Raw genomic sequence first — 27,913 nt, 5'->3', positions numbered from 1 at the left:
GTATAGAAACTACCGTAATAATCTAATAAGTTTGCAGTCAGCCACCCTGCAGTATGTATACACATACACAGCCACCCTGCAGCATGTATACATGTATACATACATTGCAGTCAGCCACCCTGCAGTATGTATACACATACATTGTTTGCAGTCAGCCATCCTGTAGTATGTATATACATACATTGCAATCAGCCACCCTGCAGTATGTATATACCAACATTGCAGTCAGCCACCCTGCAGTATGTATATACATACATACATTACAGTCAGCCACCCTGCAGTATGTATATACATACATCTATTGTTAGCATCCATAGCAACTCTACTGTAGCTTACATAGTAATGCAAGCACTGCTAGTAGTGCACAACTTTACAATAAAATTATCTGTAAAAATTACCATTGTAATAGTATTTCTTTTATGTGATGCCTGTGTTCACCATCTCTCTCCCCCCCCCCAAAAAAAATAAAAAAAATCAAGACTCCATTCCACCATTCATCATCCTCAGAAAATGCACATAAAATCACACTGTTCATTTGGATTCTACACAGCTAAAATTCCACATGCCTGTGAAAGAGTGACCTGCTGCAGGCTGCCACAGGACTGTTGGATCAGGCCTGTCACAGGCCTGAATCCATTTCCCTGCACAGGCCCTGTCGGTTATACCTGTACCAGGCCTGTCACAAATCCTGTTTCAAACCTGATAAATTTTAGCTGTGTAGATATGTCAATTCTAGTTTACATTCTGAGCATCCAGGACTTCACTGGCTCCAAACTTCATTACCATAAATGAAATCTGACAACAGTCACATCTGTTTCTATGAAATGAAGTGAAGTCATTTATTAGCGGTGACCTATTTACATGATCTTGATCTTCATCTAGTAGCAGGAATTTTTCAAGTGTAAGGACACCTGCTGGGCAAGTCTTGTAGAGTGTCGTCAGTGTGATGCTGCTGGCCATCACAGTTTGTCTGAGAGTAGCAGTGCAAGTTTGATGTAGTCCAAGAGCAGCAATATATTGGAACTGCTTCTAAACTAAACTCTCTTATGTGACAAACATGGATATTCTTCTGAACATACAACGTGTGAAGTGTGAGTTTGACGTGTGTTTCAACAATCCAAGATGCAGCATTACATGGAATTACTTCTCAACTCTCTTCTTCGGTGACAAACATATGGACATTCTTCTCAGCTGACAACATGTGAGAACATCTGTTCATGCCAACAACACCAGCCAGTCTGTGTGCATCATACTTTGAATACAGCACTGTACAACTGTTATCAACTCCAACCCCACCAGTTATCATGTTGCATATCTCACTGTAGAAGTCAGGATACATTGGCAACTGATAGAAAATGATGTGTCTTATACCTTTTATTCTATACCTGAAAGAAAGACATTGAAAACAAAGTCAGTACAGCTGTAGCATAGTGGACCACTTGACTGTGGTCAGTGAAACAAATCTATGTTAAAGGGTCTTATTCCATCCATAACAAGTTCTGGATACCTTGAAGTATGCAATGATTATAAAAGCTGAGGCTTGCCATGTTCACAATCACAGGCTACACGATTTTGTGAGCTAACTAGTATTAGTATTATTATCAACTCAATCATCTTAGCTGGACTACTGTTTGCTTAGGCCACCATTTCTTACAAGCGGATCTAAGTTAGGGAATATCAATTCATCGTTTTTGTATTTCATAATGAACAAAAAGTCCAAGGAAATTTAGGAGCAGCTGACTGGCAAAAACTGTGTTGTAATGTATTGTACACATGGGTAGTCTTGTAATATTGGAATGTTAATATATAGGGAAGGCTCTACACAAAAAATTGTACAAAAAAATATGTATTTTTACTCAAATGTCAACTGAAAACAACAAACTAAAATTAGTATTACTATGCCACCTAGTGGTAAAAACCAGCTGACGAACAGGTGAAACGTTACTCATTAGTAACAAGAATCCTTGGTTGTGATACAAGAACTACACCACCTAGTGGTAAAACCAGTAAACAGACAGTTTGGTCGTGATACAAGAACTATGTTTTACTGACATGATGAATGTGTTTAAGGATTGTATGAGTTGCTTTTTTCTATTGTCACAATATAGTACAGATCAACATCTCAACCTCAAAAACATTGCTATATAAATAATGTCACTTTTACATTATCATGTCATTGATACCACAGATTCTGATAAAGTACAATTTCAAGGCAAGAAAAAGTGTAGTACCGTCTAAAGAAGTGAAATCTTTCTGTATATAACATCAAAGGTCTCTTCTTTTCATAAAAATATATCCTGGCCCTGGAAATGTTAGATTGCTTTGTGTACCTAAAGTAGAAGATGAGAGGTATTGTTCATTAACACACATCACAACAATACAATTATAGACAAAGATTGCCGAGTGTCAAATCTCACCTTGGAAAGAAAACTCTGAATGCTTTCTTTGCCTGAACTAAGCAATACATTCAGACAAAACTACTCTTATGAAAATACAGTGAACATATTTATTTTGTAGACTGCAAGATATGTTGTGTCACGCTGCCTGATGTGTGAGGGCGCCCTATTACAGCATACTTTACAGATTACTAGTAATTTATTTTGGCACTATGAAAGTTTTAGCAAAAAGACCATTTTGCACACTTTGCACTCCACTTCATTTTTAGCAGTTAAAAATTTTGACTACAGTGTAACCCAAACTACATCACCTGATTTAGTTATGTTTACATTAGATGAATAATTAGTCACAATTTCCTGATGAAAATGATTCAATTTTCACACATTTACATGCCGATTTATTTTGGTGCTAAAAAATGTTTCATGTAAATTAGTTAAAATAAGTTTAGAACCAAACTACGTGTTCACGGTAATAAATCAACCTTTGCTGAATAAAGTGCCATGGAAATAATACATGTACAATAACAGTTCATCTCCTCCCCTCCAAAAACAGATAAATAAATATTTGTCAGTTTTTATATTTTCATTAAAGAGAGACAGTATGGGTAGACCGGATATGACCATTTTGCGTAGTATATATGTACACAGAAAGTGAGACCACAAATCTGTAATTATACTCACTCGCATATCTGGGCAAAGTTGATTTCTTCCTTTCTGAAACGGTTTCTGAGTCTGACATAGTCGAAGTAGGATGGTACAAAGATCAAGGTGCCTGACATCACTTTATCACGGAAATGAGGAAGTACCTACGGATTGGTTTGGAAGAAGGGAAAGATGGTCATAACAAGTTATAAATTGTAGATTTATGGCTATATTATTTACAACTGCCAACATCAGACGTAGTCAAATGGAACCTGTTACAAACAAAGTAAACGAATGAATTGGATTAATAACACTTGGCTCAGTATGCTGGGACAGCAGACATGTATTACACACCATGGTTTGATAAGAACAGTTTTATGGCCTCTTTATGTGTACATGTAATGCCAGGGGAACTGGAAATTTGTTTGTGACATTGGACTATTTATGTAAAGTGGCCATATAGCTGTTCTTATCAAATGATGGAAAGTAATACAAGTGTCTGTATAAACACGCTGTGCCAAGTGTTATTAATCCAATTCAGTTGTTTACTTTCTCTGTTTGTAACTGTTCCATTTGTCCATGGTCTGATGTCGGCAGTTGCAAGAAGTTAACCACATAAATATAGGATACAGAGCACTTTTGATGACTACATCTTATCCACCACTGACATCGACACATTCATTGTTTCCCATGTATACCACCCTGTATGGTGCACATCAAACTAAGGACAAGTTCAGTTTTTATGGCCGGGGGTAAGTGGAAAATCAGGGGACTGGGGGTCACCCCAAAGAAGGGAGTCATCACTTTTACAAAGCTGATCAACAGGGGCTTTCTTATTTTAGACCTTAAGTTGTGATTCTCTGAATCATATTAAAGCTCAGGAGCCATTATTAATCATGCAAATTTGCAAAATTTCTTGCAGAAGGGCTCACAGGAGGGAGGGTTAGTCTAATTCAGTACGATACAAACAAAAACTTGCCGACCCACCCTTGGCCATAAAACTGAACACTCCCTAAAAGTTACTAAAAGTTATCAGAAACATTCTAATAATATTTCATGACACAAGTAAAGCAATGATAAACTGTTCTTATATACAACTAATATCTGATATCAATGTAAGATTTAGGCATTTCACTTTCCTAAAGACAAAGCGTATCTCCACCACTTTAGACCATGGACCCTCCACTGTGGGTGCTATGTTTAGACATGCAAATCAACATGCATTTTATTGGAATGGATACAGCGCCCCCATGAGGTCATGAAGGGAAAGTGTTATAATTTATTCTGACCTCATGTTTTAGCCAGACAAAGAGGAAGGTGAATGTACTTCTTTATGGCGTCTGTATGTTTGTTTGTACCTATGGTGTGATACTTCTTTGCACAGTTGAGTAGTAATAACCTGCCTATTCATTTGTTGTTAACAGTTCACTCAAACTGTTCCATGTGATAGTCTGGGTGTTTGAGGTAAACTAAATATAGCTTTTTTGTAGAATTCAATAAGAGATATTGTGATGAGTAAGTTTTGGTTGGAATTTGCACACAAAAATAAAAATTTCATCTTGACAGTTGACAGTATTACTGTATGACTTGTACACACAAACAGACCCTAGAAGACTAATAAACTTCAATTCTTACTTTTGAGATGAAGTAATCATATCTTTTCTGTGGTAACTCAACATAATTCTCACATTCTATTCTTTGAAAGACCTGCAAAACATGAAAAAGCATAAAAAAACCCAGATACAATTAAATTTAGGAAACCAGAAACAAAATGTCGTCTGGCTTGACAAAATCTCACAGTGCTACATTTATTGACTGGCTCAACAAAAGTCTTACCAAACACTGCTACCTTTTATTGCCTTGCGACACAAATATCTCTGTTGGCAAGATTTTTGTTAGCCACACGATAAAGTTTAGGACTGTTGGTAAGATTTTCATTGAGGCAGACACATTACACTGTTGGTAAGATATATTTGTTCAGCCAGATGATAACGTGTAGCAGTGTTAGTAAGATTTTGTCAACATGTTGTATTAGGTTTCATGATCTTAATTGTTGTACCGGTAAAACAATAGTGTGGATATTGTAGTACTACTACTAATTCTATCAAAACGAATACTGTCAAACCTGGAAATATTCACTGAAGACTTATTTTTGCAAAATTTCGCTGGAAAACAATTTTAAACACAAAAATATAAAGTAATGACTAAAATGCCTTCTTGTACATGAACACATTGTTTTTGAGAACTAGCTGAAAAGTCTGTAAAATCGCAAAATTTTCTAGTGGTGAAAATATTCCAGAATATTCCAGACTGTAAGGAGGTAGCAAATAGGTAAAAGGTTGAATGTTTAAATCTGATGTTTGTATTTGAAATGAGTCACAGTGTTGTTGAAGAATCTGTCATAGTTTTTAAAAGAATGTATTCTTTATCTTGGTATTCTGTAAATTTTATCGTTCAAAATGTTAGTTTTGCAAAAAAAATTGCAGAACCACTACAAATTTCATTGTTGGAATGTATGTGACAATAAAGCATTCTTATTAATATTTGCAGTGCAAGTGAGTGATTTACTATCCTTTCTTACCTGAGGCAGTGCTGTAGCAATTTGACAAATACTTCCAGAAATGACAGGATTGTTGACCAATACCTTGCCAGCATAATGTGATTATAGTGTTTAAGGAATATACAAAATCACAACATTGTTTTGTTTACTACAGGACAGATTCAACTTGCAATTTTTAGAAGGGGACCCTGATAAAACGTCTTGGGAACTTATATACAAAAAATTGAACTCATATCCAAAATGTTCAACATGATAACAAGGGTGATTGATATGAGATTTCAAATCATAACTGTTTTTACAAAAATTGACAATGATTGTGTTGCAAATTATACCACAAGCTAAAAAAATTTGACTACATTTCACAGACTTCTATTTTGCACAAATTTACACAAAAAACCCAGTCCAGAAATTTTGGTACAAAAATTGTAGATAGTACTTTCCCTAAAATCTAAAATAAAAATAATAATAAAAATAATAATAATAATAATAATAATAAAAATCAAATCAAATCACTGACATCTCAGAAATACTAAGATACCAAAGAGGTAAGATAACCGTGTGTACGACACAGCGACCACAGCAGTCACTTTTTTTACCCATTTGTAGAGACAGTTAAAGGATATTATGACAATGTTTGTTGAATAGAGAGTTCATTTCTGGTGTTACCACGCTGCTGAAACTTAAAGTCTGTCTGTAAAACCTTGACCTGTTGATAGCAAAAATTAAAAGGAAATAAAAAAATTACTTTTGTTTTCTAATAGTCATTACTACAATTTTTGTCTAAATGAATATTTTGATGAGCAAAAAGTAAGAGAATATAAGATAAAATTCAATTGAATCAATTCAATTTACTTTATTTAAAGTGGGTAGCCCCATTTGGCAAGAGCAAATCTTCCCTAAGGTCCTCAAAATACTTAGTGTGGGATCGATATTAAATTTTATGATTGACATTTATGGGGGAGGGAGCTATATTTGCAAGTTGTTTATTTTGAGAGTGGAGCAATTCGTTACTTTAATCAATCAATCAATCAATCAATCAATCAATCAATCTATCAATCAATCAATCAATCAATCAATCAATCAATCAATCAATCAATCAATCAATCTATCAATCAATCAATCAATCAATTTCATTTAAAGAGGGTAGCCCAGTAAGCCCAAGCTAATCTTCCCCGGGGCAATCTGTATAAAATAGTACAGAGACAAGAGATATAGAATACACAATTGGACATCAATCAATACCTAAACATCATATCTGTCTATATAGCAATATCTTGACCAGAATGGATAATGTTGTTCCTTTCAAAACATGAAATGTAAATTTCAGGAACTCACATACTAGTAAAATCAGTGGTAGGTGTAATAATAAAATAGAGAATGAGTTTCCAAGGTAGTTCACAATTGAAGCTCCCTCTAGTAACTTTCAAGCAAAGATTTGCTGACAGACATATAATTTGACATTTCATGTATTAGCTCACCATCCATTAATTGCCCATGCATGAACTCTGGAGAAATCCACATCGTGTGATTGCTTGGGTTGTAAATGCATGTGTTCCATCAGATGCTGAAATGAAACACACAGATTTATTTATTCTTCGAAATGTTACGTCGTACACTTTATAAATTCTTTGAGATATTGACACACCATTACATCTAACTTGCACTGGGATCACAGTTAGACAAGTAAATATACATGACTGTGTTTTTATGATATGGTGTACTTACACCCTATGTGATAAAGGAGTGGTAATAATTGGTTTATACAGTGGAGTCCCAATCACAGGTCATTGGGTCAGTAGGACTTATTGAGAGTTGCAAGTTAGCGACGTGCTAATTATATATTCATAATTCCACAATGAATGTATCACATGATGATGCAAACCACCTAGAAATCAGATAGCAAAGTGAAATATACCAAGGGTATTACATTACATCCAGCCAGTTGCAAACATTTGAACACAAGTACTAGATTTAGTATATTTCATTGGTCATACTTCATCATGGCAATATTTGCAATACAAGTCATAATGTTCAAAATCACCATTATCCCAATCATTCCCCCCCCCCCCCCCCCATTCTTTTGCACATGTAAATTCATTTTATTTTTCAATATTTTTCTTCAGTCAGCTCGAAAATGATAAGTTTATATAAAGTGATAAGGCCCCTTATGGCACTCACATTTTGCTAATCAGAACAAAGAAAATATTGCTGAATAATATGTCAATGTACTCACCTGAATATGTTCCCAGTTTTGCATATGAAATATATCAGTTTGGTCCAATACCAGGATGTCAATGGATGATAGGAAATCAAAGTCTCTTTTTTCCCTACAGTAATGGATGGAAACAGGAAAATGTAAGATTTGACTATGATGGTGTGAACTGAATGAATACAATAATCTTAATTCGATGATCACAATCCGTTTGTAGTAATTCCATACAGGCCAGTGAATTCACTGTAATGCGTACTAAATACTGGCATAGTTAGGGATAATGGCATGATCTCACTGTTTGGTTTTGTCAAAATTCTGCCTCTCACCATACCTACCCCTCCACCCCTATGATAGTGATACTGTTCTCAGTGTGTACCTACCCTTCCACCCCTACGATAGTTCTCAGTATGTACCTACCCTTCCACTCCTATGATAGTTCTCAGTCCTAGAGGTGATGCTATGATTATATCCGATGAATAGAAATCTGTGTACAGTCTGATACTCTTCCTGGTAACTGCCATGCCTATCCTGAAGTGGTCATCAATGTTGCCGGCAAAGATGGTTTCCCAATCATCTGTGGAGAATGATCAAATAATGATGGCATTGGAAAATTTGAATGTCTCTTTATTAGTAAACATGAAAGTAGTACAGAACACCTTCACCTAGTCATACCTCAGTAAAGTGCAATTTGATCAATTTGTGAGTCATACATCTTCAAAACAAATCATACATATTTATTAAACAAACTATATGCAACATCCCCTACAGCCCATCAACATCACAAAATTATACCACATCCACACACATGTGAATAAAGACATCACAATATAAACCATTACGTATGTGGTCAATATATTACACAAAACCATTTGCTAGCTAGAGATACTCAAGGGTGGTGGGGTACAAAACCAATGGCTAGCTAGGGATACTCAAGGGTGGTGGGGTACAAAACCAATGGCTAGCTAGGGATACTCAAGAGTGGGGTACAAAACCAATGGCTAGCTAGGGATACTCAAGGGTGGGAAGAACGCCACAATAACAGTAGTCATTACAGCAAGGTCTATCAATTGGACAGTTTGGAAACCATCACAAGTCCAACATAGGGAACAGAGGGATGTATGGTCCAACAAACCTAAACTATCTAAATAAAATACCAGTAAACAACACTCTGTTGTTTGTTAAGCACAAGGGAGTTAAATACAGAACTTGATAACACACTAAAATATACAAAATGCATCTACCTGGTCTCTGTAATTTGGATGGGGCTTCTTCCGTTGGTCCATATTCCCTGATAAATCGTTTCCTATGACCAACTTGTTCTTTATCTGCTGGCAACAACATCTTAATGAACAAGTTGACTATCTGGAAAACAGCTTCACGGAATGGTACGACAATCAGTACTCTAGGTCTGGTCAATCCTTGGTCCCTTGTTGCACTGCAAAGAACAAAGTCAACAATATACTTTGGTGTTGGGTGGTCATCATTTCCAATAATGTTTTGAAATTATACCAAAACCACGGTTGAAAACAAAGGTGTAGTGCAACATGTCATTGAATTACTCTTAAAGGCCAATGATTCAATCCCTGGTTCTCTCATTAGTGCTATCGTATCAGTGGATCCATAAAGATAGCATAGGGTCATTCTTTTGTTCTGGCTCAACCTTTTCTATTGCTATACCAGAGACCACTGTTTCACCTAAATTTTTAACCCTGATGTTAACTTGCTAGCCTTTAACTTCATGTTAGGCTTCACGCTGGATGCTCAAAGACTACGGAAACCAATTCATAGTATCGCTACTCAAGAGATAAAAACTGTTCAACAGTAACTATGAAATGATAACTTCATCATCTATATGTAACAATTTTCTTTTATGATATTATCTACAACTATTCTGCAGCAACTGAACTGACTTTTCAACAATATAAAAGTAGTGTGTCCCCAAAATAGTAGCTAATTTTTAACAAACACATTAAAATGGTTGTAATTTAAAATACAAATGTATGATAACGTGGAAGTGTAAAAGCCAACAGAATTGGTTCATGAAATTGAGAATTACTATACATAACATTGATTTTCACAATTCACATCAAATAACAAAACCAAAGTCTGAAGTAACTACCTCATATGGCTTCTTAGTAGTTGATTATGATATCTGGGGCAAAGGGGCACGAAACAGTCGAGATATCGAGAGTATTGCCTTCGGTCGATCAAAGCTGATTTGCTCTACCATCTCTAGGGGTCATAGTTTAAATGCAAATTATGAACTTACTCAGAGTCTGGGTCAATAGCTTGTTGTGATAGTAGGTTGTTGTGTTTCAAGACTAACGCTCTGCACCTGTGAACAATTGGAAAGAACTTGAATGCAACCAATGATAACAATCCTTTAAGTAAATGAAATATGCATGATGTATAACTCTACTTAATACAATAATAATTATTGCATAAACTGACAACTCACTCAAAATACGTAAATCTTTTTCAAATACAAACTTCAATATGTACCAACCTATCAACAATACTTCTTTCAAAACCCTTCATGAAACATCCAAATGTCAATATTGTATGCTATTGTCATATTTTACAATTTGATAAAATAAAACGGAATACATTTTTTTTACAGTAAAGGTGCAAAATTTATTCCAAAACTGGCACCAATAATATCATAGCCATTTAATTGTAAATATCAGACAAAATTATTGATGAATGAAAAGTATTGATAAGAGTTTGCTAGTCTCAACCTAGTGGTATAAATGGGGACCTGTTAGGATAGATTGATATGTGGAGAATTTAATTCTATGTGCTCATAAAAGCAGCAAGGATTTCATGCTTCCCCCACAGAGTAAATAGTAAATATAACAAGACCTTATTCAAGTAGAGGTCTGTGCTAGGGGCACTAGCTAACTGCACAGTCCTCTAAAGTGCGGTGTGGGAATTTCAAAGCACTACACAAAAGATCGCTAATAGATACTAATTAATATGCGAAATAAATGAGTAATAAAGTACAAATCCTTTGTCTTACTTGACTACATGATTGAGGATATGTAAACAGTAAACGTGTCTGACTTCATCCAGGACTTTGTAACTTCTATCTGGGTAAAATAAATCCTGCAATAGACAGAAATAGTTTGTCAGAATCATAACGTATTCAGTAAAAGTCTGGCACATCCATAATGTAAACACAGGAAGTTGGTAACACAGGAAGTTGGTAAACTTCCTGGAGGCAATCAATAATGGAGTACATGTATTAAAACTAAAGGAATATCACTGAAAGCAATATTAAAACAATATTGAAGTGTTTTATTTGATGAGATTCAGCAAATTATTTGAGAAGACTTTTGTCTTGATTTCAAGTTTTTGATAAAAGTTTAAATTATAACTAAAATGTCACCAACTCTTTAAATCAAATATTCATAAATTTTATGTTGATTTGAAATGAATTTAACACACCTTGTAACCATTCATGATAGAAAATAATTCTCTTTGTAACGGAGATAATATATCATCAGATTTCTCAGACAGAAATGATTGGTTAGCTTGATTCAAATGATCGGTAATCCGTTTCCTGATCTGTAAGAAAATTTTAAGAAAATACTCAATGCAGTAAAGTGCACCCGTGTACGTTATAACTCGACATAACAAATTTCAAGTAAGCATTTGGTAAATGAAATCAATTTTGACAGAATCTAAGATATTATGTATATTATTGTTTGAAATTTCTTAGGATGGATGACACCACAGTCATAAATGTTATGGTTAATGTACAAGCTATAATATGAATCTGCTCCAGACTCTTAGTTGAGAGGGAGATGTTTTATACCTGCAGAGGCACATGATAATTTTTTCAGGTGTACCATTCCACCCCAGTCCTTCCCTTGTCCATACTGGCAGTTTTGTGAAACCCATACATAACATGTGCAAGCACACACACACACATATATATAGTAACACATGTGTGCATGAACAAAAGCACACATACATGCATGTATGTGTGTACTTAGTCAAACACACAAACACACACACACACACACACACACACACACACACACACACACACACACACTGTGACACACACACACAAACAAACACAGACACACCCACCCACATACACAGCACAGACACACCAGTGTTTTTGCTAAGGGCTTGGAACCATAGCGACAGGAAGGGGCAAATCTTCCCATATACTACCATGATTGTGGTGGGGAACCCTGGTAAAATGACAGAGGAACTCAGATAGATTTTACCTACTTACCACCCTTAACAAAAGGACTGCACACACAGACAAACACCCTACTAGTCTAGCTAACTCACAAATTAGTGATACTAAGAGACTTACATGTAACTTTCCTGGATCTTTCTCTTTATTCAACTTGACCACAACATTTTTTTCACACTGGGATGATGTAACTAGGCAACCAAGATTTGACCACTGAAATGGGGAAATAAATAAATACATTCAATCCAAGATAATGACCTGTCTGAGTCATAATACATGTCATATAAAGTGACATTAAATGGAAAATATTTTCGGATATTTGTTTGATTTTTGTGACTCACAAGCTACTGAAATATTATACAATACAGTATGACAAGAAGAAACTAACACACAAAGCAGACAGATAATTTCACATTGCTTACCTTTGTTTCAGTCCTACTAATAATTTTACCCTGAGTTAGTTGTTCAGCTTTCTCTTCACCGATATCATGTCCTAACCTTGCATAGAAAGGATCTGAAAGAAAAGAACACATTATATATAACATGGAGGATCAGAAAGTGTAACACATGTATATTGAAAAATCCACGATTTCATTTTTTTATTCCATCAAACCATTAAAGGGAAACACCACATCAGGATATAGACACATTTTCATAAACTATGGGTTCTGGAGAGTCATTTCATGATTTTATATCACCTACTACAATTACTTGCAATTTAAAAGAAAAATCTGGTTTATCTTGTCAATGTGTATTTATAGGGTATCTTTGCTATGGGTTATTGCAAACTATTATCAAAGATACCCTGAAAATGTCTCCATTTCCTGGAGTGGCATTCCCCTTTAAAACTGCGTGATGAAAGCACTTACTTATATACCTTTGTCCAAACCAGCATAACCCAACAATACATTAGCATATCCTACAACTTCCAAGGATAAACAGGTATTCTGTGGACACCTGTATAACTTAACTCACCTGATTTTTCTTCATGTGCATCTTCATCTTTCATACTTCCTTCATCTTGTTCATCATCATCACTGTCATCATCATCATCATCATCATCATCTTTTCCCTTGTCACTTTCATTATCAAGACTCTCATCAGCAAAATTATCTTCTTCTGAATCATCTTCATCCTCCTTTTCCTCCTCCTCTTCCTCATCTTCATCATCTTCATTTTCAACAACTTGGTCTTCTTCTCCACCACTTGCCTCTTTCCCCTCCTCTAAATCCTCCTCCTCATTATCATATTCATCATCACCTTCTTCATCATCTTCATCTTCCTCAATCAAATCATCTTCTTCATCTACAGGTACACATGAAATCATCACATATTAAATCATGGAAAGTTTTATGGCAGATATGATTTCTAGTTGTCTGTTTGGTTTGTTTACAAGGTACATGCAGTGATCACGTAATACAACAAGCAAAAACACGGCTGTTGGTGAAAAATACGCCTCCATATCTGCAGGGCTCTTGACCAATCAGAATGCGAGATTGGTGACAGGTGACAGTTGACATATAAAGAAACATGCTGCGATAAAACTACAATCCAGGAAACTTAAATCGCAATTTTTGAATCCCATGGTCTTGGATTACTCCTATCTTATTAGTGGAACCATAAGGATTAAATGGGATCATTCTTTTGTTCAGAACCAAATTTTCTTTAGCTCTGCCAGACAACTGTTTTCACACAATAATTTAACCGTATTTTTAGTATCAAAATCACATCACCTTCTTCACCTACTCTCAATCTCCAATATAACATTAAAACATTGCCTTTGAATTTTCAGAATGTCTAGCCTGTTTACGGCACTGTTGAGATATATCGTTAGCTGGTCGTACATCCCGAGCCCTCGTAGCCTGTTTTCAGAGCTGTTGACATACATCATTGGCTGGTCGTACCTCCCTAGCGCTTGTAGCCAGTTTACAGTGCTGTTGAGATACATCATTAGCTGGCGGTACCTCCCCAGTGCTTGTAGCCTGTTTACAGTGCTGTTGAGATACATCATTACATGGTCGTACCCTCCTAGCACTCACATCAATAACTTGTCATGATTACATTTTCAAAACTCATAGTAACGAATTGAACAGTTCACCCAACAGCCTGGTTGATCTCAGTATGCAGTCCTTTCTACCAGGACAACTAGTTTGATTGTCAGTATTCAAATGAATCAATATGTAATATACACACAATACATGATGTGAGGCAAAACTTGAAGTGGACATGTGTTACATATGGTTATATAAATTTAACTCTACAGGTACTGGATATTAACAGTTTGACAACGTAGTTAAGACAAGCTGTTGATGTGAAGGCTAGAGATTATGACCCAGCTAATGATGCATCTCAACAGTGCCATAAACAGGCAACAGAAAGTCAAGATTTATTTTGAAAAGCGTAATATATACTAACCTGATTCTATTGGTTTTTCCTGTGTCGTTTTTTCTAAAGTTGACATCAACTGTTGATATGAAGTAATCTCTTCTTCACTCTCTGAACTTGAACTCTATAACAAAATATGAGGATAACATTGGATACCTTGTGAATTCACTATTAAGTTTCATAAAAAGTTGGATGTTAACTGGATATGGTGTGTAATGTTTTATTCACTGTTTACTTCTTCGTTCAGAGCTGATATCAATCTGAACTTAGGTGGAAATGAAGTACACTGGCCTGCCTTGCTTGGAAACTTCCATGAATGTGTTGATGACTTTTTCTATTGTTATCGTATGTAGTTGTACAACTATACAAACAGTAGACTACACATTTAATGGAAGTTCCCAGCAAGGCCTGTACATCACTTCCACCTACATTTGGATCAATGCCGACTCTCTACTGATAAGTGAAAGTGAATGACGTCAACTCATTTCATCTTCCTTTCATTATACATAATTAATTCACAGGTTATCCTTTCTAGCCAAACTAGTTCATTAAACACATTTTTCTCCAATTGCTATTCTACATTCAAAATTGAAATGTTTGGCAGTCACTCTCTAGATTACCTTCTGCTACAATTACAAGGATTTAATTAACACAGCCACACTTGCACATTCTTCATAGGTATCCTTTAGCTGTGGTTCATTCTTTTCAAGCTTACTCAGTTGGTTTGTTTAGTTCATTGAAGAAAGAGCCCCATTTGTAACTCTCATAAACTACCAATAATTTTAAGTGCCACTGTTGTAACTCAACAAGTAAACAGCACATGATGAAACAATATGCTTTATTGGGCATGGCTTATTCATACCCAACACTACTTTTCATGTAGATGCTATTGTTTGATCTATATAAATAACATGATTCTATCATTTGACTTGACTTTTGATAAAACATTAAAAACATTTTGAAGTTCAGGAAGGAAAATTTACAACAAGGTATTTCACACAATATGATTCTTGTAAAAGATTGAACATATTCCAAGAAAGGAAACTTACTTCATCTACAACCGTGACTGGCAAATCTTCCTGTTTTGCTTTTTTAGGTATTGGTTCACTACATCGTTCAAAAGAAAAGAAAAGAAAAATAATAGTGACATATATTACATGTTGTGTGTATGTATACATATATATATATATATATATACAACACACACATAAAAATGAAAGAAGATGAGTATGCTATTACATTATGGATTTACACTACGGTCCGTTTCACCAAAAGGATCATCAGGTGTATGTGTGAGCTGGTGATCATTATTATTATTATATACTTTACTGTCATGCTAATTTTACATGAAATTCGATGTACATTGGCAGGGGGAAAGAGAAGAACACACAGAGACTAATTCAACTTACTTTTACCTACATACATATACATAAACATATATATACATATATGAATGATGTAATCCCGATGGATGTGAGTATTGTAGAATGTATGTGTTGTTATTTGGTAAATGTCGACATAGTCATTTGTAAACAAAACAATAACAAACTACAAAAAACCTAGTCTAATGATTTGTGGCTTGGTGTGATTTAAGATAATATCCACAACAATCTGAAAATCACTCAATTCCCAGTTAAAGTGATAGAGGGATTGTGGGTAATAATAATTAGTGATTATTTAGTACTATATAAAAGTAGTGTACTTACCCTGAACTAGGATCTTGTGTGGTTAGTTTATTACCAAACTTCTTGGATTGTTTCCGTTTCCCTCCTTTGCGGCCATGAAAGCGTCTTCGTCCCCGACTACCTCCCATATCAGACCCGTTTTAACAATATGAGGAACCCCGAAAAGTATGTTCAACCGTTACACATAGTTGTGAAAAGTTGTACAACTGTCTATCTTGGCATGCTATCTCGGAGGCCAGCTGGTGACCACATGTGCTCGGCGTTGTCGTTTAAAAGCCTGTCTCTGATTGGTTAACCAGATCGTAGTCGAAGGGGACACATTTCTATATATCTAGTACACGGTTCTATAAATTTGTATCATTTTTGTGAGGCTATCCGTATTTATTTCAACATCTTTAATTACCTATTAAAAATTTAAACAATTTAATGTATAATATCTGAAGATATATCAAAGAAAACATGACAAAATACATATGAAATTATGCAAATTCAGACGAAACCTGGACATTGTATAATTGATTGCCAATCCATAGTAAGCGTCCTTTCAAGATCCTGTGTCCGCGTGTCATTTTTAGTGCGAAGTGATTTCCAATTTGTGTAATATTTACCACAACGTATGCGCCACAATTGAATAGTAGTTGTAAGTTTTGAAGATTATTACTTCGACGGAGACAAGCAACAAACCATTTCACTTTGGGAAACAAGAGAAAACCACATACATTCTGGGACTGTCGACTGGAGCCTTGCATCGAGAACAAACGGCGCAGCCGCGTATCTCTCTACGTATCCGTACCCAGCGTTAACGCGTGATGAAGTCAGGTAAAGTGGATTTTAGTATATAGTTTCCAGCTTTTTACTCAAGTTACTATTAGTGCTACTGCTAAGTTTTGGATTATACAGTCTCCAATTTCAAATCATACAGCTTTGAAGTCGCACGAAAAAGGGGTATTGCTAGTTTGCTATTGTTTTCGATACGACGCCATGATGATTGATGGGCACTGTTTGCTATTAAAATTTATGCACATATTTTTACGACCTGTGCATAAGCAATTACTAAAATTACAAACACTACATTGGTAGAATGAATGATAGAATACAGCTATGCATGCTCCACAGCCCTATTTCCGCCAACATGTGTGTGTGTGTCTGTCTGTGTGTGTGTGTGTGCGTGTACAATTTTCAATTTTGGTACATCATCAAGAAAATACTAGACAGTAGTACTTTCCCTGTAATGTTCACTGCAAAACCAACGCCTACTGTTTATATTGATTTACTGTAAAGTAATCTCAGTTGTCAAATATTCTGATAGAGGCACAAAGACTTGGAAGTTGGGTTACAAACACACACGCACAAAGACTTGGAAGTTGGGTTACAAACCCGTGTGTTTGCACTGCAGCATTTCTGTCAACTTGCAAAATGTAAAATTGAAAGTAGCCTCCAGTAGAAGTGTGAGTGTAAACAGCAGTAGTGACTAGTAAATTACTAACTGAAGCATGTTCACAAAACTTACTGAGCTTATCCACAGGCCCTACATGAAAGTGTAAAGCTACATGTGTGGCTTACATGTATCTGACACTCACAGCTAGTACGAAATATTGCTTTCTTTGTCATGCTTACAATGCTAGTACTTTATGTCACACATTGAATATCACTAAGATCATACCATTTATGAATTAATGGTACTTATGATCTGAAAATCTCATTGAATGCCATGGGACCAGAAGGATAGTTCCCAAATATATGCATCGGTCATCTACCAAGTGTTTCCCATCATTCCAATAAAAAGGTTGTTGAATGAAAAAAAATGCTTGTATCTTTTTCAGGAAACATGACAAAGCTGTTCGTGGGAAACCTCTCCAAGAGTGTGCAAGACCGAGATTTGAGAGAGCTTTTTGAAAAATATGGAAAAGTAACAGAGTGTGATGTCATTAAAAATTATGGCTTTGTGGTAAGTATTTGTATGCAGTTTTATTTAGTTTATATTATTCTTATCTCTTCATGTGACTTGTTTTGGCCTTTGGAATTCACTACAACATTGAATTATTTAGCCCAGAGACTTGTCTTGGTTTTATAATCTCTTATTTAGATAGTCACGTCAAGACAAGTCTCTGGCTCTGGGCTAGGAATTACTGCTGTATATTTGACCAAACTCGTGGATGTCTCCACCATCATGTGATAAACCATCTCTTTAAAGTTTGTACAAAACAAATGCAGATTTCAGAACAGCAGAAAGTTCCTGTGAATATTATATGAGAGGCTTTGAAAGTTTGCACGTTTTGTCATGTCTGATTGATTTCAGTCTTATTTGGACGATGAAAGTGTTTGTATCAATGTGACTAAGAAGAAATGTTTGCATAAAACTGCTGATAGTTGTGAATTAAATGTGCTTTAGAGGGGAGTAAATGTGCACCTCTGTGAAAATAGACTTGCTGTTTTGTTTTTGACTGACACTGGATTTGTTTAATGTTATTATTTTTTCCATAGCATATGGCTAAAGAATCTGAAGCGAAAGAGGCAATGGATGCTCTAAATTCCAAAGAATTCATGGGAACAAATATGAAAGTGCAGGTAATGAAAGCATCCTTTACAACATGTAACTTTGATTCGTACAGCGTCTCTTAGGCCTTCAGTGATTCTATGACGTACAATATTAGGAAAGCGTTGTCTGATGAATGAAAGTGTGTTTCTTTTCATTTGTGCTATAACGACTTAAATTAATTGCTTGATATCAAACAACATGCAGTCTGAAAGATCATTCAAAACCACTTTTCAAAGTTTTGCAAACACACTCTTGAAAATACTGTCTGTAAATATTGTGTGGGATTATAAAATTACAAGAAGTGGTGTAATCAATGGCAACATCTACTGATCAATATGAGTTAAAAATAGACAAACAAGAGTACTTAGGAGCTGTAGTAAATCCATGATAAATTTGCCAATCTTACAGATGTCAACAAGCAGAGTACACAAGACACCAGGTATGGGCAGCAAAGGAGAGTGTTTCAGATGTGGCAGACAAGGACATTGGTCCCGTGATTGTCCCAGAGTAGACAGCAGAGGGTAAGTTTGTGTCTTTCTCCATTTAAATGAGGTGGTGACAGTCTGTTCTCCTTAGAATTGTTATGATAAAAGTGGGCTTAGAAACCTGTTAATGCTTGCTTCATAGGTCAGTTAGAGAGCAGGAAGGGATAATCTTAGTCTTGTGGCTGTTTGGTACCACATTTGCAGTAGTTTGGAGTAAGATTTTCTTATATATCAAGGGGTGCTCAGAAATTACACGAGAGTTTTGCTCTTTTATTACTATATGGAGGTTTAAAACCAAGTCACTACCAATTACATGTTGTTACAATGATAAATTAAAGTATAAGGCTTTGGGTTCTCATTTATAGGAGTGTACAGTTCTGTTCCCAGAAAGTTATCCCTGATTCTATACCCAGTGAGCAATGGTGTTCATACATATGTAAATATATCATTTAACACCTCACTAATTCGCAATCCTCAATAAGTCATGGGGTGTTCCAATGGACTCTGCCACTTGCAACTTACTGAGGTCCATTGTAACGGTTTCTCCAATTTCCAAATACCATACTAGTAGATGATGTAATGTGTGAAATGATGCCAACAACTGTCAATGTCAACCATCATGGCTTTGTCATGGTTTTCCCAGTACGAGAAGTAACACTGACTTTTGTTTGATGACAGGGGTAGAGACCGAGGAAGAGACAGAGATCGGGAAAGGGATAGGTACGGACCACCACCACGTGATAGATACTGGGACTACCCTCCACCACCACGACGTGAATTGCCACCACCAGACTATGACAGGGATCATCGTATGTATGACATGTACAGAAGACCACCTGATTACCCAGAGTATTATAGAAGTCGTAGTAGAAGTCCTATCAGAAGTCGTTACCCATCACCACCTCCATACCCCAGAAGACCCGTTGAACCAGGGTAAGTTCTTGTTCAGCTTTTTGAATGAAAAAAAAGTCTGATTTGATGCCTATGTACTCAAAAGTAATTGTGTATTTTTCATTGTTTTTTGGCATGTCCATGAAAAGTATTTATATTTGTGAGAAATATTTATATTTTTCTTACATTATTATTGTTTGTGTAGTTTCTATGAAAGACCACCTGTTCCACCACGACCACGTGATCCATACCTGGATTTTCCACCAAGGAGGTAAGTTCATACAAAAAAAGTTTGTCTAGGAAAAAAAACTGAACAGTGATGCAAGTCTGATCGTGCGTGATACGTAGATATAAGTTAATCCATAAATATTTTACATCTCCAACTTATCAATTCTCGAAATACACCAGTGAATAAACGATGTTCCTTCTATCGTAAGAAGTGTATACTTTTCAATGTGAAATTCAACATTATTGTTTGATGATACGTGAAATTCAAAGCATTATGATCTTAATTTAAAGCACTTTCTACTGCACATCCCTTCCAGCTATCCGAGTCGTCTGAGTCCCCCGCCTCGTAGTCTTCGCGGACCACCACCATTGCCACCGCGAAACCACGTATATTAAAGCAGCCATGTTGGAAATCGAGGGAAGCGTGTGAAACGTCATGGAAGATGCATCTGTCTTACTAGGACTTTTGAACGCTAGAATCATTTCTATTTTTAAGAACTTTGGTGCAAATTTTGATGTGTTGAAAGGACAGAGAAAAAAATCAAGTATTTAGTGATCATCCCAGACTAGACTTATTTTGTATTCATATATAGCTCTGTTGTATGTCGATTACGTAGACACCATTATCCTGTATTGAGATCCGGTGCCGGTCAACTGTTATTGTAATATCAGTGAATGTATCGTACAACTTGTAGAAATTTTTTGTATTTAGCGGAACTATGCATATGTGTCGGTTGTCTTTCTTACAATCTCGTGAAGCTGATGTTTCGTGTTGGTATTTGTTTTAAATAAATTCAAGTTATTTGACTTAGAAATGCAGTTTTTGTATCGGTACACGATTTGTGAATGAGATCGTATCAAGAGACGTGTGTTGACTGTTACATGAACTCCTGCTCGTGGCTAGGAGACGGCAAAAGATGCATTAGCTGAAGAATAAATCCGGTCGAATGTTGTACATGCTGCTCCTGTTGTTGCATTGTCACGGGTAAGTCCAATATCGCTCCGATGGACAGTATAAGGCGGCATGAGAAAAGAATAACCATGGCATATATCTGTATACATGTAAATCATGAACAAATTTGACTGGTAAACAATCAGGTCAGTTTAACCTTTTTACGTGGTCTTCAAGGAGCTCGTGCAAATGTCGGTCTTCGAGTAATCGGAACGACTTTGTCTATCTCGTGCGTTCACATGCAAAATGCTTGGAATAAAAATTGCTTTGCATCACTTTTGCTGCCGGGTTGCATTGAATTTTTTTGTGGTCATTTTGTAACTGACCGTTCAAATGTAAACTGTCGTCTTTGAAATAGCTGGAGAATTATGCCAAGACCGTTCTGTCAACGTATTGTTGCTGCTAAGTTAAGAAAAAAAAACATCATGAAGATGGTTATCTCTGTTAACTAAAAAAGGCTGTTAGCTCAAAATAGTAAAGATTCAAATAACAAAGTCTCTCCTCTATCTTTGACGTAGTCGTATATACTTTATATAGTTTCATTCGTGTGTTGACTAATGTGCATGATTTCGCTATCATGGTGAAATGGTTTTATGTTTGGATTCTGATCAAAGTTAAAGCAGGCAGTCATGTTTTCCATGAAGAAAGAAATATGCAGATGTTTCTTATATTACACTATGGAAAGTCTCAAAAGATGTTGAGTCAATCAAAGAAACTTGCATTGTAACTAACTCTGTAATTTGTTCAGCAGGCCAGAACTGGTGCTGGAAGATAGATGGAAAGCCACAAATCCCAGAATGAGTGCACAAATGGTAAGCATTGATTAAGTGTTTGCGAACGAATATATATTGTCATGCATAATTTGTGTGGTCAAAACCTGTATTTCAAGTGAGTGTTGGCTGTCAGGTACTCCACTGAACTGTGCAAACTAAATTGTGCAGTGTGCGTAGAAACCTGTGTAACGTATATTTTTATATTTTAATAGTGACATTTATTGTGTTAGCTAATTATGCAGTGTGCATAGAAACCTGTATGTAACATATTTATGGAACATAGCTGTTTAGCATGCAGAGAAATTAGTAGCATGCAGCATTTGCCACTGATCAGTGCTGGCTAAATTGTGTTGTGTGTAGATAAGTCTGTAGTACATTCCACTGATCAGTGCTGGCTAAATTGTGTTGTGTGTAGATAAGTCTGTAGTACATTCCACTGATCAGTGCTGGCTAAATTGTGTTGTGTGTAGATAAGTCTGTAGTACATTCCACTGTTCAGTGCTGGTTAAAATAGTACAGTATGTGTAGAACACGTCTCTCAATTGCTAGAAAATGTGTAATATCATGTTTCAATTACAAACTTTGATTCACAGGAACGTCCACGGTTTGCTAATATGATCCATGTGTAAGAAGAAGTAGATGTCCTAATATCTGGTGCTATTGTGTGATATCTAAGTCTGTGTCATCATAGAGTGCGTGATATTCAAGTCTTCATCATCATCAGTGTTTTTGCCAAGGTTGGGGGATAAAAGTTGCATAGCTTCTCATACAATCTGCCATAATTTTGTTTGGGAAACCTCTGTAGATTTTACGTGCTTACCAATCCTTAACAAAAGCACTGATTGTACATTTTCTGATGTCAAAAACTAGAAGATCCCATTTTCATATCCAGACTGATTCTGGTTGATATTTGGTGACCTTTTGAACTACAGTAATTATGGAGTACTTATAATGGTGTCAGGAACAGAGAAATTGTCTTAGGGAGGAGGGCATCGGGTGTGTCCCAGCATGTGATGCTCATCAATAATTTGGGCCATATTGGTGCCAGTCTGATATACAATCAGAATATTTGATATGTTTTACATATTTAGTCTTCATCCCCCTACATATTAGTATTTGGGGAATTGTTTTATACTTCTACAGGGTTGAACCTTTAACTGTCAATATTGATAGAAATCTACCTCAGTTTTCAAAGTTTTTACAAGTGATTCTACTTAACTTAGTGGGTTTTCAAAATATTACAGTATCCTGACATTCCAAACATGAAATTACACCATTGCCAATGAGATTAATATAGCGTTTGCAGTATACACAATAATATGGTGCTATTTGATGTGTTAATTGTGATGCGTTCATCTGATTTTTTGGCATCACCATTAGGAAATTTAAGTTTTATAGAGTTATCAGCAGCGCTAACATACAGTATTACCTCCCCTGTGAAGAAATGTATACAGTATGCATTAGAACCAAAGTCATTTCAAGTAAGGATTTTGGATTTTAAGGGATACGTCACTTTTATGGGGGGGGGGGTCAGAAGTATCTTGAAGAGTACATATACCAAAATAATTTACAAATAATGATTTCATAGGTGTAAGCGGCAAGTTACTCTTAATAATGGGAGGGGGGTTTATTTACAACTTCAAAGCATTGACCCACCCAGTCTGTTAAAAATAACAGGCCCTAAAGACAGGTGATAATGTATAGGATAGATTTCTTGTTGGTTAAACAATTGCCCTTTACATATATTTCAGTGTGTGCAATTTTATTCCCCAGGTCAGTATTATAAGTTACTATTTTTATATGTAGTGATTTTCACAAGTTGATTTGGCAATACAGTGCTTTCTGCAAATTGCTGTAGCCGTAGACACATTTTTTTGTCAGATTGTCTCATTACAAACACAAACCATCATCAGTGACTGCCACTATTTACGAAATCAACTGATGTTGAATTGTTCAAAATATACTGTGTCTGTTTGTTTGTTTGATAGAAATACTTCATTACAAAGATTTGAGATGCAAAAAGCTGTGTTGCCTGTCGAATTTGTAAAGCAACCATATATTTTCCATATATTTTGAATACATTCTAAAAGTCTTTCCTCGATGCAATTTAGTGAACTGTCAGTGACGCTTTTAAAGGAGAAGTCGTTTACCTGTATTTGTCACTGCTGTCAACTTGCATGAGGGTTTTGAATGATAACATGACACCTTGGTAACTTACTTTCAAATTTTGTAAGGAAGCGCCACTCCCCCTACTGCACTTGAAATATGTTTGGGGGTTTCCTGCATGGGTTTATGGGAAAACCTCTAGTGACAACATCACATTTACCAAAATATCTTTGTTCTTCACACTTTCTGTATTTGACTGCTACTTCTATGAGATTCTGTGCAAGTTTTCAGTCTTGGCATAATCACAGCATAGATCTTGTTCGAAATTTAAAGTTAAAAGTGATATCAGGGTAAAAAGTATTAGAGATTTGAGTTTACAGATACGTTTTTGTACGTTCATATTTATAACATTCAGCTGAGCATTTTGTTAGTTGTTCAACTTCAGGAGCATTATCTTTAAGTACATTCCAATATTACTGCCATGTTCTTTAATTTTATGTGATTAGATAAGAGAAATACAGTGTTTTGAAATGACTGCCGCGGGTGTTGATGTGATGCATTCAAAGCAATAGGAAGCATTTCCAGTTTTTTAAGATAGTCCTACTTCTGTTTGTAAGGGAGACTATATCCTTCATGGTTTTGATACAAGGAACATTTATCTTTGGAAACATGTATTTTTGTATCACAAAACTTTGCTTTCCTTTCGATAATAAAAAAACAAAACATGTTGATGTAGCCTGCCTATGGACTTCATGTCGTAAAAAATATTTTGTCATTATACCATTTTACTGGCAAAACAGTAAGTACATTGTTGCAAACCACACAGTCTCGTTATTTCACAGTGTCGCAGAAGTAATAATAGTTCTGGTTTGCAAGAATGAGGTAGTATGGTTTTGGGTATGACAGACTGCATAATATTTGTATCTGTGTATAGTTGATATCTTCAACACAGTGTATACACATTAGAGTGACCCTTTTTTTCTTTCTGTTTCTCATATCCGACCGACCCAAATTTTAAGGTCTGGCATCAAAATAAAAATATTTTTAGTTTCGTCTACCCTTTAATATTTTGTGAAATGGCATCCTCTCGACCCATGGTTGCCATGAAAAGTAATGAGAAACATAACAAAAATAAGGTCACGCTTACATTGATACTGATTTGTCCTGGCAACAAGAGATGTCTGTTGGCAACTTTCATCATTGTCCACCTTTGCAAAATTATATACTAAAGTGGTCCATTCAAATTCAAATGTAGTCACGCCATGCCATCTTCGCAAACCATGGCCTCTTTTACGACACCGACCAAAGTATGGCGTCAACAGGTGTTATTTCGCAGTGTCGCGGAATAAATAGCAGTTCTGCATGGTTTGTGAGAATGCACCATGCAGGCAGTTCTCTATGTATTTCAGTCAGTTTTCTATCTACATTGTAACTTTATGTCCTCTTACCCAGCCATGGTTCTATTTGTCCACACTTTCCATGCATGCACTCCAGTTTTATAGTGACACAAGCTGAGTTTATAAACCTTTTACTCACTGGTGAAAATACAGAAAACCTAGTCCAATATCAATGCATGCCGTCTTCTGGTGTTATTGGAACAGTTGAGATTACATAGTAGGTTTTCCTCAACATTTTATTATGCCTGTAAAAAAATAATGTTATTGAATCCTTCTTATCAGTTATATCTTGATACCAGATTTGAGTGAGTCAATTGAAAGTGGCAGTTAAGTATACCTTTAGTAAGTAGAATACTGCGAGTATCTTTCAGATGTGCAGCAAAAAAATTAAACTCGGAATATGTATGCGTAAACTCGGCCTGTACCCCTTGGAATATTTGGTTACTGTAAACCTGGAAATGTTCGCGTAAGATTTATTTTCGCTAATTTCACTACAAAACAAAAATGCGAAAATATATATTTCTGCATAATGCAATGTACCAGTATGGTTATTAGTGAAAATTAATCTTTGTGAACTACATGAAGACTGTAAAATCGCAAAATTTTCTAGTCGTGAAAATATGCAGGTTTATACTATCTCGGAGCTTCATCAAACCCCATATCTTCTTCCTGTCATAGTTCTGTGTCCATGTGTGTGGATACTATGTTATTGTACAAAATTATACCAGAACAAAATTGTAGAAACTAAGTTGAAGAAAAAGTTCAGAGACATATACATTGTATGTAGTACCCTCCAAGTGTTGACAAAGTGTTAACACTAGAAAACCTGTAACAAATACAAAGAATCCTCTGAAGTAGTTATTCACTGAGGGCGCTGTTCTACTTGTTCTGTGCCAGTAACAGTTAGTTGGTGGGTGGATATGGCATACACCACATACTTCAGTAACTGTTTGTTAAATGTAAATCATTTAATTGAAAACAAAACGCCCATTACAACTGCTCTCTTTCCAAATAGTGACAGTACAGGTGAAAGCATGTACGTATACAGTCCCTGAGAGTAATAAAAAAAGGGTGTAATATATTTACTTGGACATCTTGTCAAGTATGTCTCAAGTGTATTTACCAAGAGTTCATATATTGTAGTCACAAATAATTGATGAAATCAAGAATTGACCTCTAACACCAACAACAATGAAGGTATAAGACAGTAACAACTTAATAGCAAGTACACATGGTAAGGAAGAAGAAACAGAAGACAGACGTCTGTTAAGACTCCTTCCCTGTGGGAATCTACTTGGTGCACCAGATACAGGTTATAACTACCAATACAGAAACTTTATTTATTGAGCATGGTGTATGATTTATTGTTTGGGTTAACAATGGACAGGGCAAGGTCTTTGTGCAAAACACTCCTGAACCAGGCTGATTCAACAATGGACAGGGCGGGGTCTTTTTGTGAAATACTCCTGAACCAGGCTGTATGTAGCCCCTATTTGCACCACCCGGAGGGGGCTATGACATTGGGTTCTGTATGTGTGTGTGTGTTTACTCTCATATCTGTGGCATGCACCAACTGATTTCAACCAAACTTGGTACAAAGCTAATATATCACATACTATGTGAGACAAATGCACATCTCACTTTCTTTTGCAATCAAATCAAAAAAGGCCAAATGTAAAATTTGATAATTTGCATCATGACTTTGGAGGTGTAATGCATAGAGACACCATTCATGTGCCTACACCGATATTATTAAAGATGAGCTTTGTTTAAATGCATTGACCTTGACCCCTGAGTCAAATAGCCAAATTTGGTTATTTTCATAGTTTCTTGAGCCAAACATTAGGTAATGATGGTTATAATTATGACTTGGCTTTTCACCGTGGACATCACTTTGAGTCTGACCTGTTCAGCAAAATGGCAGCCTTGTTTGTGATAAAAAAGCACATTTTGCCTCTTATCTCCAAAAATTTGATACATTCAGATATGATTCAAGTGTCTAACCTCCACCACATTATCTTTGGACAGCTTTGTAATGAGAGCTTGACCTTTCACCGTGACTTTCATTGTCAACGTGGTCAAAACATTTTTGTACGATAACTTGGATATAAAACGACTCCATGCTGGTGTCTACACCCATATTTAATATCAAAGGTAAGCTTTGTATTTCTAATCTTTCCTTTGACCTTGACCCTCATATTCAAGGTCAAGAGCAAATTTGTCAAATGAATAAGGATTTCCAGGAGTGATATTTGTTCAACATTCAGGTGTCTATGTCCCATTATAAAAGCTATCCTTTTGTGATTGGTTGGTCCCGTCTACTGAGATGGACTCATTAATATTCATAATGTCCATTCATGTCATCTCACAACTGGGAAATTTTTCAGCCCAATATTAATTTGTGCCTTTTTTTCTGTCCGAAGCTCCATTATTAGTAAAATGCAACTAG

The 27,913-nt window shown here is 35.9% G+C and overlaps 2 protein-coding genes across 2 annotated transcripts; one reads left to right on the top strand and one right to left on the bottom strand.

The window, feature by feature from the left end:
• Positions 1-840: 840 nt before the first annotated feature.
• LOC144451920 (U3 small nucleolar RNA-associated protein 25 homolog) lies at positions 841-16,321 on the bottom strand. Its single transcript, XM_078142830.1, has 19 exons — positions 16,115-16,321; positions 15,458-15,515; positions 14,439-14,532; positions 12,999-13,328; positions 12,446-12,537; positions 12,144-12,236; positions 11,258-11,377; positions 10,830-10,915; positions 10,080-10,145; positions 9,052-9,245; positions 8,228-8,384; positions 7,832-7,925; positions 7,077-7,162; positions 6,222-6,304; positions 5,620-5,696; positions 4,674-4,745; positions 3,078-3,202; positions 2,232-2,330; positions 841-1,385 (listed from the first exon to the last, which is right to left on the bottom strand). The coding sequence occupies exons 1-19, from the start codon at positions 16,219-16,221 to the stop codon at positions 1,148-1,150; spliced, it is 2,271 nt and encodes a 756-aa protein (XP_077998956.1). The 5' UTR covers positions 16,222-16,321; the 3' UTR covers positions 841-1,147.
• A 308-nt stretch (positions 16,322-16,629) lies between these two features.
• LOC144450492 (uncharacterized) lies at positions 16,630-21,183 on the top strand. The gene is made up of 7 exons (XM_078141129.1): positions 16,630-16,912; positions 17,917-18,041; positions 18,578-18,661; positions 19,041-19,153; positions 19,796-20,050; positions 20,214-20,279; positions 20,554-21,183. The coding sequence occupies exons 1-7, from the start codon at positions 16,903-16,905 to the stop codon at positions 20,630-20,632; spliced, it is 732 nt and encodes a 243-aa protein (XP_077997255.1). The 5' UTR covers positions 16,630-16,902; the 3' UTR covers positions 20,633-21,183.
• The last annotated feature ends 6,730 nt before the right edge of the window (positions 21,184-27,913 follow it).

This window comes from Glandiceps talaboti, chromosome 2, assembly GCF_964340395.1.
Source record: "Glandiceps talaboti chromosome 2, keGlaTala1.1, whole genome shotgun sequence".
Classification (NCBI taxonomy): Eukaryota; Metazoa; Hemichordata; class Enteropneusta; family Spengelidae; genus Glandiceps; species Glandiceps talaboti.
The sequence above is the reverse complement of the archived record's forward strand: the minus strand, read 5'-3'. Positions and strand labels throughout refer to the sequence as shown.